Raw genomic sequence first — 13335 nt, 5'->3', positions numbered from 1 at the left:
CCTGCTGGGAAGGCTAACTGCACAAAGTTCCCTCGCTGAGGTCCCTCTCACTCTGTCAGAGCCATGATCTGCTGCCAGTATTTCATTGCAGAGCATCTCAGTGCCAGTGTGAGCACATGGAGTGTGTGCAGGGCTGTGCAGGACTGCCCCCAAGTGTTATGCTGGCAAGGGAAAGGGCCTGAACTTGAACATGAAGCAAAAGGCTTGGGGGAAGAAGAGAGTTTTTGGGTCACTGGCCCTCATCAGAGTAGACACTGCATTCATTAGCAGAACAGTTTGTGGTTTGCCCTTTTACCACATCTGTTGTTGCATTTTTCAGACTGCTGAGCCTTCAATTAGAGTTCATTAGAGACCTTGTCAGTCACAGCCCTCCAGAATCCTGCCTGAAAGGATCTGTATGGTGCTGGGAATGGGCCTTGGCATGGAATACTCTGCTTGGGATTCAGTTAGTCATTGTTTGTAAATACACTACTCAGGGGCTGGCAAAGTGTGCAAGAGGACTGAGAAATCTCTACAGAAAGAGCTTAATGTAGGCACATCCCTTTGTAAGGGCAGCTAATTTAAGTTAGGATAATTTTCCATGGAATTGCTCTGAAAACTAAGGCTTGGAGCATCTACCTGTGGGCAAAGTCTGAGCTGTAAGGCAGTTCCTCCAACAGGAGAGACATTTATTTATAGTGCAGTGATGGATTGGGCAAAATCACTGCTCTGGCATTTCAGTTTGGCCCGAGGAGTGGGTTAATTCTTGTGTGTCTAAATTTAAGTCAGAATTCCATGTGTAATGACTGTTGGAGATTACACTGCTCTTCACTGGGTTTGTCATGAGGATGTGACAAGCCAAAGGTTGGATTCCATGATCTTGGAGGTCTTTTCCAACCTAAATAGTTCTGTGAAGTGATATCACTTGGAACATTAATACTGTGTCACATAAATACTGTGACATAATAAATACCTCCTCATTGCCTCATGTTGTTCAGGAATCTCTGCTGTGTATTCACTGTTGCTTCTCATGGAAGTCAGTTGTGAATCACATCTGTTCTCATCACTTGCTGAAAGTATTGATGGTGTTCTCTGGATGGAAATATTTCTTGGTATCAGTTCAGAGTGAGTTGTTTGGCTCATGGAGGTCACAGTGGCATGAAGCAGGGAAGCTGGTGGAGTTCAATTCCAAGAGGCAGGACAGTTTATCCTGAAAGATCAGAACAATCCAAGGGAATTGTCCTCCTGCTTCCTTTCTCTTAAGATCAGCTGTACAGTAAGACAGTCCCTTGTACTTTTAGGCTGTGTTCTCTCCAAGAGAAACCTTGAAGAAGGCATCAGCTTCCAGGCAGAGCTGCTGTCCCTCCTGGGACACCTTGGCAGCACATACCAGGGTGGGTGAGTGATAGGCTGAGGTCACAACCTCCACAGTCCTTTTGGATTCACTGGCATGGCTTAGAGTGGTGCATCTTGGAGGTGGATTTAATGTGCTCCTGGGCCTTGTGCAGCACAGAAGGGTTTGTGACAGGATTGCCTTGATAGCTTTGACTAGAGGACAGAAGTTGATTTGCTCTCAGGCTTGGTAAAAGTTAAGGAGGTTCCTTTTCAAGCACAAATTTCCTGCTTAGTGTTTCATTTGGATGTTTGCCTGGGTGTGTATTATATAAATTAGATGGAAAATGGAGCTGACTCAGGAAAATCTGATGGATGGCAGAGGGGACAGAGACTTGTCCTCAGCACACAGACAAGCAGACTCCCTGGGAGAGTGGGGTTTGCTCTCAGCCACAACTGTCTTCTTCTCTTCCCACTAAAATTGGTGTGGAAATAACACTCAACTTCTTCCCAGAAGTGAAAGCTTTCTTGAAGAACAGAATCAAGTAATGCTGCCATGGAAGAATTAAAGGGAGAATTCTGTGTGCACACAGCAGTATCTTCACTGGTTATTTTCTTGAGGCTGGTTGCAATTAAAGACCTGGGAGGTGATCAGCTTTGCTTTCTCATCACAGGAGAATGCTGAAGTATTTTTAGTAGAGTGTGTTGCTTTCTAAAAAGCCCCAGAGTGATGAACATTCAAATGTAAAAACTTAGAATTTTGAAATATTTAAACACTAGGCAGGACTTTGCTTCATGTGCCTCCAGGCAAACCCCAGATCTGCTTCACTGAAGACAGATGAAGCCAGAGGATTTATCCCCAGGCAAACTGCATTGCTTGGGCTGCACACACCATAAAGAACATGAGAATGTGACTGGAGCTTTTTGTACTCAGAGTCCAAGAGCCTAAGCAGTTTGCAGCAGTGAGGAGGAAGATAAAATAATTGCCTGCAGATGGTCAGCAGAATGTCTGGTGAGGGTGGGAGATGTTTCAGACAGAAAAAGCAGACCCAGTGAAAGCTGAAAAAGAAGGTGGTGGAAGCAGAATTGCACTGACAGCCCTGTGGGCTCAAAGCTGAGTTGCTGACCTGCTGCTTTCCCTGGACTTGCTGACCTGTGTGATGGCTCCAAGCCACCAGCAGCCAGTCAGGTTTGTAACGCAAGGATTGTTGGCTCAAGAAGGGGCTCTGGCTCTCTGAATACATTGATGGTGGTTGAGAGCCAGTTTTTCCATTTGGTGAGTGGCTGTAAGCAGGAGCTTTTCCAGCAAGCAAAGATTACTTCTGGATATCTTGATGGTAATAGGAGATAGCAATTAATATATGTAAATTGTTAATGTGATGCTTGGCTTGGAGCTAACAGCACCATTTATTGCATGAGATTGGAAGGGCGAATTGCAGCTCTGGCTTCAAATCACTGACTCCTTTTATTTTTAAGCCTTTTTGTCTCCCAGGCTCTTGCCACTGCCCTGCTGGAGCTAGAGATCCTTAAAATAGCTCTTTAAATATCTTCAGAAGTGAATGTGGGAGAGGATAACTTGGTGAGCTCAAATCCTAGTTGGAAACCTCCCTAACCTCTTCTGAGGGTGATGGGGGAAAGGTGGGACAGAAGCATCACTGGAGACAGTATGTCCTGCATATCCCTTAGTGGCTGGTGGGTATCTCCAACACCAGCTGGACTCTTGACACGAATAGCCAAGTCTTCCCAAGATATTGATACCCTGGGATGGCTCCTGGGACTGGGGACTGGTAATGAGATACAGGAGCCTTCACCTGCAGGTCACTAGTCACAGTCCAGGGCACTCAGGTGTGCCTGCCAGATGGCTGCTTTTGTTTCTCAGGAAGCTACAGCATGGGGAATCCAGCAAAAGCTCTGTTTTATCCAGCAAATCACAGGGAGAAAGGCAAGGATCCTGTTTTATGGACTGTTGTCACCTTTTTCAGTGTAGTTCCTTGAGCTGAATTAAAACATTCTGTAATTAATGTGACATTTCTTCTATGATGTTGCTAACCAGACAAACCTGGACCTGCAACCTTGTTAATGTTTGTCTTTTTCTAGAAAATCTGATTGGTTTTAATTTAGTTTTTGCTAATTCTTTCAGTGCTGGAACTCAGTGCAAATCCATGAGTAAAGCTGAGCTGTTTCCCAGTATCAGTTACATCTGGTCTCGAACACAAAAGTCCATTTAAGTGTCATTTAATAAACAAAGCTTGAAGATTGTGTGGCCTTTGGACTTGTGATGGATCAAATTAAGGTTTAGCAATGTGTGGATTTGTGGGAGTGACTTTCCTAGTGGTTTCAGGCCCAAGCTGAGTGGAGCCAGGCTTCCTTCTTGAGTTTCCACAACATCCGTTAGGCCGCGGCTGCGTTCGGCAGGAACGGGAAATTCTGAGCCTGTGGAGTGACTCAGAACAAATATAATCATATTTTATTAGATGTTGGCCCAGAGGGGAAGAATCTGAGCTGAAGGTGGGTTGTGTGCCAGAATGGTTCCTTTGCAGGAGTGCCAGGGAACTTCCATGGCTCTTCTTGGCGTTGGGGAGGTTTCCCCAAGGGATGTGTGAGCAGTGGTTCTGGCCTGGTTTAATGCTCCAAGTTCACATGCAATTAACAGACTTGCTTTCCTGTTTGGATGTGGCTTTTAATTAAAAACTGCTCTAGTCACTTGCATGTTGAGATAACTCCATGTTACAGGCACAGTTTGAAACGACAAATGGATCTGAATGATTTCTTGGCCAATCCTTTGAAGCTCATGTTGTATTCACAGAATCCCAGAATGGTTTGGGTTGGAAGGACCTTAAAGCTCATCCAGTTCCACTCCTGCCATGGGCAGGGATACCTTCCACTAGCCCAGGTTGCTCCAAGCTGGCCTGGAATGCTTCCAGGGTTGGAGCAACCACAGCTTCTCTGGGCAACCTGTACCAGTGTCTCACCACCCTCACAGGGAACAATTCCTTCCCAATATCCCATCTAAACCTGCTCTCTTTCAATTTGAAGCCATTCCCTCTCATTCCTCCTGGTTCTTTAAGGGAAAAAAGGGCTTAATCTTTAGTTTTGCTGCATTTAGCATAGTTTTCCAGTGTGTAAGGTTCCTGTGGAGGTCAGTACACACTGACCTCTGAGTAAACATGGAAAAAGGTTATTTCCAAGAGCTATTACAGCAGCAATATTGCTGGTTCAGTGGTAGACATGATTCATTCCAGTCAAGGCTGTAGAAGGAAACAACCACCTTAGTGTACTCGAGTTGAGTAGCTACTAAGCCAAAATATTAACTGTCCTGACTATGTAAGGGACAGAATTTATTGGACTTCAGGCAAGGATGGGGAGTGTGTGTAAGACATGGAGAGCTGAAGTATCATTCCTCTTTCCTCTGTAGAGTTTTTTTAGATGCTTGTTTAATGCTATTTTTAAAAGTAATTCAGAAACAATTGTTGAGTTGCTAACAAGTTCCTTTAAGCAAGAAGTGAGCCAAGAAGGAATGACTGAGGTTAGCTACTCCCAAAAGTGTATGGTTTCCACTTTGGCACAAGTGATTATTTGTCTTGATAGCAGAGCAGTTGACTTAATTAAAACACTGTCCACATACCTGGGCAGCTCTGATGGAGAATCCTGTTACACAGGACAACAGAATCCTTGTTCAACATGCAGCACAGTATGCTCCACTCACTTTGCATTCAGGATTTCTTTCCTCTGCACTACATGTTCATTGTATATCTCTTTGGATAAAGAAAGCTCCCAATACAGTGCCCTGAATGATGCTGCTGTTCCTTCCAGGCTGCATAGCTGAGGCTGCACCCCCAGAGATCCTTTTTTTTTTTCTTGTCTAATTTCCAGTGAGGGTGGTCTTGCTTGCTGACTCCACACAGAGCCACCAGCATAGATGATTGAGTGCTTATTTGGGGGAAACACAAGTGCATTAGGGTGCAGAGTAAGTACACCATGGGCCAGATGACATTCCTACTGGCCTTTAGCTCCAAGGTGCAGATTGTGTTCTGTATTTGCCCTTCCCCTGCTTAGAGTGGGAAAAACTTGTGTCAAAACAGAGATGGGAGCTGAGGCTTTGCTTATAAAACAACTCTCATCGCTTCAATGTTTTCATCTCAGTGACATTTATTTATAGTGCAGTGATGGATTGGGCAAAATCACTGCTCTGGCATTTCAGTTTGGCCCGAGGAGTGGGTTAATTCTTGTGTGTCTAAATTTAAGTCAGAATTCCATGTGTAATGACTGTTGGAGATATGTGCTCAGGGCACTTAAGTGCATTTTGACTCTTCAGTTAACAGAGAATAAGCTAACAAGGACAGTCAACAATGCAAATCCACTGTTTCAGGCTGAAAACTCAGAGGATCACTTGCCTTCTTAGCAGAGTTGTCTTTGCTGGGATCAGAAGATAAACGGAATTCTGCAAGTCTGCACAACAGTAATTTGAAGTGCTTTAAGGGGATTTGATACTTGACATGGAAAAGAATTCAAAGGACCTAAATTCAGAAGGAATCAGTTTCATGAACATGGAGCTGAAGTGTTTAAAGCTGCAAATTGCCTTGTCCAAATTAGTGCCTTTGCCTTGGAAGCAGTTGCCTAGAGGAGAAGAGGAAGACCAGGATACATAAATCTTGCAAATTCATTCTTGGGAAGTGCAGCAGCTGTTGCAAGTTGATGTAATAAATGAGATTAAAATGATTTTCTTGGGTTAACTGTGCCACACTTGGAAGTTTTTCCAATAATTAGGCTCACATGAGGAGTTCCATCAGCTGGAATGCATGTTCTTTTTATAAATACTGTTGAAATTTGCTAATACTTCCAAAATAGAGGAGTGGATTTTCTTCTGTCTTACCCTGAAAGGAGAAAAGAATAGATTGCCTGAGGTCCTGTGGAGTCTGTACAAAGGGACAATGGGTATATGCTGTTACAATAGAGGATTATAATGCAGTATTATATTCTGGTGAGTGTATGATATAATGCAGTCACTGTTGTGCTGTAAGATTAGCCACAGCCCTTAGAAAGTGGGAAAGTGACTCTCCTCGTGGGTATGTGTTGCCAAATCATCCAGAGGTAACTTTAGTACACTCTTAAATCACAAAAATTCATTAGGTTGCACCTTAAAACAATGTGCTGAGTTCCTTCTGGTCAGGATGGGATTGTGCTCTCCCACTGGGTGGAAACCACTCACTAGGCCTGTGCTGGTTTGAAAAGAAAGTTAAACTACAAGTGGTTTGTGTTGGTTTTTGTAAGGGCTGGAAATGCAGCTGGTTCTTGGGGGCTTTTCTGCAGGGCAGTTGTCTCTTCCTGGAGTTTGGGGTTCCTGTGGCAATGCTTTGTGTGTGTGTGTGGTTGGGTTTGAGGAATTGGTCCTTTACCACATGTCTAGGGTAGGGCAGTTCCCACAGAAATGGAATGGAAACAGAGCCTGGGAAAAAAAAAGCCACTTTTCCCCCTAATTCTGTTTTCATCTCTTACTCATCCCAAACACAGCTCAGAGTGAGGAGTCTCTTCCTGCACTTATCTCCCTGCTGATGGGCATAAGGCCAAGGAGCAGCCTTGGAAGGGATGTGTTCTGCTGGTCACCCTTTGGAGCAAGCTGGAACGTGGCTCTTGGTCTCTGGGGCTGGTTGTGTGCCTCTGAAACTGAAGCAGACAGCTCGAGTTGCTGTGGGCCTGAGGAGTCAGCCCAAAATTAATAGCTAATGGAAAAGGGAAGGAAGAGACAAAGTGGAACCAGATGAGGCCATGGACACAGATACAGCAGTTCACTCGTGCCACGACACTGCTGATTTGGAGCAGCTCTGGGGAGTATTAGGGTTGTCTGTACTCAGGGAAAGGAAAGATTTCCCTAAAAGCTGCTGCTTCCTGTCCACTTTTATTCACTTGGTGAGCTGTAATGGTTTTAAGGCTGCTTCAGCCAGGTCTCAAAGGATGAACTCCTATGAGAGCATTGAGCCTTATCTAAACCCTTCACTGTTGTTCATCTGGGCTCTCCAGTTCTCACTCATTACCATGCTGCAGTGTACAGAGAGCAAAGCAAAAAAGCTCCAACTAATATTTTAGCTTTTTCAGCCTTTAAAACTTAAGGATGTTGTCACTTTACCAACCATGTCTTGGTTTGCCTCTTGTTTTTGGTATGTTCATAGGGTGATTTTGTGGGTCAGGTGTTGCATCCTTTGCTGGCCACATCTTAGCAACACAGAATCACAGACTGGTTTGGGTTGGAAGGACCTTAAGGATCATCCAGTGTCCCCCCCTGCTATGGGCAGGGACACCTTCCACCAGCCCACGTTGCTCCAAGCCCCATCCAAGCTGGCCTGGAACACTCCCAGGGATAGGGAGGCCACAACTTGTTTTGCCATTTGCCATTTATGTTTTTTTTTTTTTCTTTTAGAGTGAAATTGGTTTATATATGTCCCTGCACACTTTGACTATTATTCTGTGTATTTATGGCCTTGTACTTGGGATTAGGAGTGTTTTCCTTTGAGGGAGTTTGATGTCTTCTGTCCCATCTAGTGCATGAAAATAGTTTTGGAGCTGTTGCACCTCAAATTTGTGGTTTCTCTTCTAGACTTGTTTCCTTTGAACTAACCAGTTCACTGCACCAATGGCTTGGAAGAGAAGAAAGCACATTTCCATGCTTTCTTCATTCCTTTTTCCCTCCCCTTTTCATTTATTATGAGCTGTGAATTCATCACTTCATGATTCATTTTACCCTTGATTGCCTTTTGTCCTCATGTTCTCAGTCAGGTTTTCATCTCTGCAACACAGAGTGAAATGCAGAAGAGATTCCACACTGGTTCTTTCTTTGGTTATTTGATTAGCACATTGTCACCACTATATTCAAGAACTTGCCAGTTGTCCTGTGATCATGTTGTGTTGTTGGGAAAGGGCATTTTGCTTTAGTCTTTGTCTCTTGCAGTGAAATCTGGAATGTTTTTCCAGCAGGAAACACACAATACACTAATTGTTTGTAATAACAGCTTCAGGAATGATTTATTGATGGTCCCTCAGGTCAGAGAATCATGGAATAGCCTGAGATGGAAGGGACCTACAAGGATCATCTAACTCCTGGACCTGCACAGGACAATCCAAAACCTGAGTGCCTGAGAGTGTTGTCCAAACACTCCTGGAGCTCTGTCAGCCTTGGGGCTGTGACCACTGCCCTGGGGAGCTGTTCAGTGCCCAAACTCCTCTGGGAGAAGAACCTTTCCCTAATAACCAACCTCAACCTCCCCTGTTGGGGAGGATTGGATGGATTGGGTCAGAAGTATGTGCAGAGGAGATGGAATTCCTGCAGGAAGCTGCTGGCATGACCAAAGTGGTAATATTGATGATAACAGGGTCACCATCAGCTCCAGAGCAAAGAGGCCATGGAGTAGCTTGGAAGGATAGATGGATGTAGCATGGTTTGCCTTCAGGCTGCAAACTGCCATCTCATCTCTTTGCAGGATGTCTCAGCCTCTCTGCCATGGTTAAAATCAGAGCTTGTCTTTCTCTGTGTGAAGCACAGGGAGGCAGTTGGAGTTCTGGCTCTGCTAAAAGCTACCTGTGTAGGAGATGTGTTTGATTGCACATGTGCACACACAGAGACATGTGTTTTTATTAGCCAGCATGGTAATGCTTGGCCAAGTGCCTGGAAACTCTGCTAAACCCGACCCAGAGTGGGAGCCTGTGAAAAACACACTCCAGCAGCTCCCTCCTTCCCACTCCACTATAAATATTTACCTTGATCCATCAGTCCTGGACAGTCACTTTACTGGATGGCTTTGGCTGGAGCTGAGATCCAGCATGGCTGTATTGAAGGGCACTGGACCACACCAGTGGTTAGGTAATTAAATCTGCAATCACTGGAGGTGGGAGCGTTGGGCTGGGTTGTAACCTAAATGCTGCTTGGGGTTTTCTTGAAGGGTTTTGGCTTTAAGACAGTTGTGGGTTGTTAATTACAAAATCTATTCTTAGGGATGCCAATCTCATAACTCAAATGTGTTGTCTTCTCTTGTTTTCCTCCAAACCATCAGGTCCCAAGCCTCTGTGAAGATCTCCTCTCCTCTGTCGATCAGCCGTTGAAGATTGCACGAGACAAGGTGGTAGGAAAAGATTATCTATTGTGTGACTACAACAGAGATGGAGACTCATACAGGTGAGTTCATGCCTCACACACAGAACTGACTGGTGCTTTGTCCATCACAGCTATGTAGAGGTATAGCAGACCCTTCTCCCTCTTGTTTTTAGCCAAAAAAAATTCTCCTCTGTCGATCAGCCGTTGAAGATTGCACGAGACAAGGTGGTAGGAAAAGATTATCTATTGTGTGACTACAACAGAGATGGAGACTCATACAGGTGAGTTCATGCCTCACACACAGAACTGACTGGTGCTTTGTCCATCACAGCTATGTAGAGGTATAGCAGACCCTTCTCCCTCTTGTTTTTAGCCAAAAAAAATTCATTTCTAGCAGACCCTTCTCCCTCTTGTTTTTAGCAAAAAAAAAAATCATTTCGAGCCTAAAACGTGCTGTTGTTAACTTGTTAAAAGGGTGACTGATGTGTTTCTCTTTGCCTTCTGTACTGTAGTTATATCTGAAAGAATTAAAACCAGTCAGTTCTCCAGATGAAATGACTGGGATGGCCTTGATGTGAAATTAAAAACCGCTGCAAGGTTATAAAATCTTTGGATGGCTAATGACAGAAGAGAGATGATGCAAGCAGTTGGTTTAAACAAAATCCTCTCTGCTCCCACCAAACAGGGTGGGTTTGCCAGCTGGGAAAGGCTCTGTCACTCATGTTTTGCAAGGGATTGACTCTGATTTTGGGCTCAGTGTCATTAGTTCTGTTTGAGAATCTTGGCCCAAGCTTTTAGCAAGAAAAGGAATCCCTTCTCCGCCAAAAGAGCTAATTTATTCTGTGGGCTGTAGGCAAAAACAGTGAAAATATTTGAACAATATAAGCTGTGTGTAATGACAATATAATTGATTGTGAAGTCAGACTGGAATGGTGCAATGAGGTTTCAGTGCTGCCACTTTGAACACATCTGTCTCTGATGTTTCTATCCTCTACCTTGCCATTAGGGTGATGATTTTTATTTACTTTTTAATCATCCCCCAGCCCTTTTGTGCATTGCCTGACTTCTCTTAATGGCTGTGGTGACAGTGGCATAGTTCCAAATATTTAATTAAGAATCACAAGCTTCCAGTCCAGAAACCTCTGTGAGTATTGCATCACTTCTATTCTTGTCCTGAGCTGTGAGGTAATGACCCCATTCATCTCCTGCCCTGACTCACCAGCTCAGCCATCCTGCTGCTGCTGGGGATGATTCTGTGGGTTCTACCTCTCTCTCCTTGTAGCTTCACTGTAATAATTTACATTTTCAGTGCCTGGAACTGTCTGCAGTAAGAATTTAGCTTTACCCTGTGCAGATTTGCTGGAGTGTTTTACATTCATCTGGCCAGAGTGTTTCAAGAATTCTCTTTCCGAGCGGAATTCCAGACAGTATTTTAACTATTCCTTTTTTTCCCTTGGCTCAGGCCAAGGTGAGCTTAGAAAGGATTCAAGAGAAGTTGATTCACTTGGTTTGAGTTGCAGGAAAAGTCCTTATCTAACCTGCAAGCACATCTGTCTGTGGATGATTTACACAGAGAACATGCTGAGATTCATTTTGTCCTAGAAGCAGGAGGAGGAGAATGATAATAGATGCAGAGTTTGACAGTGCATCTGGATTGTGGCTGAGTATAAATCCTCATGAGTTGGTGATTTGAATATAACCTCCATAGGGCCAAGGAGTGAGAAAGTCTTGAAGGTGAAGTGTTGCTCACATTTCTTTAGGGAAGCAGTCTAACCTTTGAAAATTATTTCAGCCTTCTACACCCTGGTGCATTAAGCTTGGTGTGTCTCAGTTGGTCAGATCTATGCTAGCAGCTTCATCAGTCCTAAATGAGGAGATAAAATAGGGTTTTACAGCCTGTGCCCCACACAGGATATACCCACACAGCTGCCAGTGCAAGAGGAGGGATTAGAGCCTGAATTTCCTGTGGGTCTTTGAAGAGATGCTTTCCCCTGAAGTTGTGATGTTTCTTGCAGTCTCTATTCAGGCTGATGTCATGAGCATCTGTCACCAGAGGCACAGCAAACTGGACAAGGCACTTGTTAAACAGCATTGTGACATGCTGCAGTCACTAGTGACACTTGCCCCTCTCACCCTTCCATGGTCAGTTGGGGCACGTGGCAGCCCTTTCTCTGAGGTTAGTCTTGTGTGCCTCTGAAATTTCCTCCATCTCCTTCTGAGAAGGTATTGAAACAGCTGCAAGGAAGCAGGAGGGATCGAGATTTTAAAATCACTCTGTTATTTGCAGGACTTATTAAGTAATGAGGTTTGAGAAAAGCTCTTTCATTTGTTCCCGTAGAACAGGCATCGTGCATTAATTGCTGGCATTAAAGAATGCTGCTCTGTAAGGCTTTTGATTCTGGATTGAAGTGATTCTTCCTTCTGGAATTGATTGGTCTCAGCTCTGTTTCAGGAGGTAAATTCTTTCCCTCGGCACACAGCAGAAGCCTTTGAAACCACAGCCCCAGTGCCCTGTGCATGTGTTAATCCCATTCTGTGCCTGTGTCCAGACACTGTTCTTCATACCTCATAAAATCTGCAGTTGTTACTGGGAAGTGCCTCTTACACTAATTTAATCAATTAGGCCAAAACCTAGGAGGAATTCACTAGGCTTTGAAAAGCTTTTGATATTTCCACATGCATTTTTCAGAGCTACAAGCCCCAGCAGAAGTCCCCAGAAATGCTGTTCCCTCCCTGTTTGCAACGTGCTACATCCCCCCCAGTTCCTGCACACTTCTAACTAAACACCTTTTCCTACTGGAGAAGTTGCTAATTGCATTTCTTTTAATGCTAATCCAAGGATTTCAAAGCATTCTGAAAGCTTTTGATATTTCCACATGCATTTTTCAGAGCTACAAGCCCCAGCAGAAGTCCCCAGAAATGCTGTTCCCTCCCTGTTTGCAACGTGCTACATCCCCCCCAGTTCCTGCACACTTCTAACTAAACACCTTTTCCTACTGGAGAAGTTGCTAATTGCATTTCTTTTAATGCTAATCCAAGGATTTCAAAGCATTCTGTGGACAACTGAGTGCTCCTTCATCAGCAGGAAAGGTAGGGCTAGGGAGTCAGACTTTCTCACTGGGAATCCAGTTTTATAGGGTGGTTTTTTTGGGAATTTGCTTGGGAAAAAAAAAGCTGCTGTGGGAAATGAATATCCTAATGCTTAACCCAGTTTAGTCTTTCCTCTTATTTAAACAGACTTGATTTTGTCCATGTTGAACAAGGATCAGACTAGAAGTGTTGATTTCTGGAGTTTCTCTTGGATCTTCCTAAATAGATAATTGTCATTTTCTTAATTTTTGGAGTCTCTTGGATCTTCATAAAGAGAGAATTGTCATTTTCATCACATTACTCTCTGCTGCCTGTGGGATCTCCTTTGGTGCTCAGAGTGGCCCTGGGCTAACAGAAGTTTGTGGACGATCTCAGACAGTCATGGAATCCACATTGAGAAGGCAGAGCTTTTATTAATTTTTTTTTTTTTTTTAGCATCAGACTTCAAGGTCTCTGCCTTAGTCCATACATTTCCACTCTGGACGTGTTTGATCGCTGTGTTAAATGGAATCCTTATGGGGAACCTGGTGCCAGCAACACTGAAACCTGTTAGCTGGAACAAAAACCATTCTCTCTTAGGGAAATTAGAGGTCTGACTTGGGAAATTTAAGTGCTTGTCCATCTGTCTTACTTCAAATAGCCTCCAGTTAAGTGTTTAAATGTGCTGTGAGTGCTCTTCCACAAAAACACAAAGTACAGGGTTGTGTTAGGAGGTTTTTCATTGGTGAAGTTACTGCTGGTTCCAACTGGAATGGGTTGAAGATGCCCCAAGCTGCTGGGTAGAAGCATTTGTGTTCCTGAGCTGCCCTTAAATCCCATTCCCTCAGCCCATGGAAGAGATGTGATGTTTG

The 13335-nt window shown here is 44.1% G+C and overlaps 1 protein-coding gene across 1 annotated transcript in view; it reads left to right on the top strand.

The window, feature by feature from the left end:
* The window catches only part of CAPZB (capping protein (actin filament) muscle Z-line, beta), a gene marked incomplete at its 5' end in the record, with an annotated part of 46323 nt that overhangs the window by 3227 nt on the left and 29761 nt on the right, over window positions 1–13335 (top strand). Inside the window, one exon of the mRNA XM_009079856.1 lies at window positions 9354–9475. Coding sequence (XP_009078104.1) covers window positions 9354–9475 — 122 coding nt within the window. The remainder of the gene's footprint in view (window positions 1–9353; window positions 9476–13335) is intronic.

Source organism: Acanthisitta chloris, unplaced genomic scaffold (genome assembly GCF_000695815.1).
Source record: "Acanthisitta chloris isolate BGI_N310 unplaced genomic scaffold, ASM69581v1 scaffold17628, whole genome shotgun sequence".
NCBI classification, from domain to species: domain Eukaryota; kingdom Metazoa; phylum Chordata; class Aves; order Passeriformes; family Acanthisittidae; genus Acanthisitta; species Acanthisitta chloris.
The sequence above is the reverse complement of the archived record's forward strand: the minus strand, read 5'-3'. Positions and strand labels throughout refer to the sequence as shown.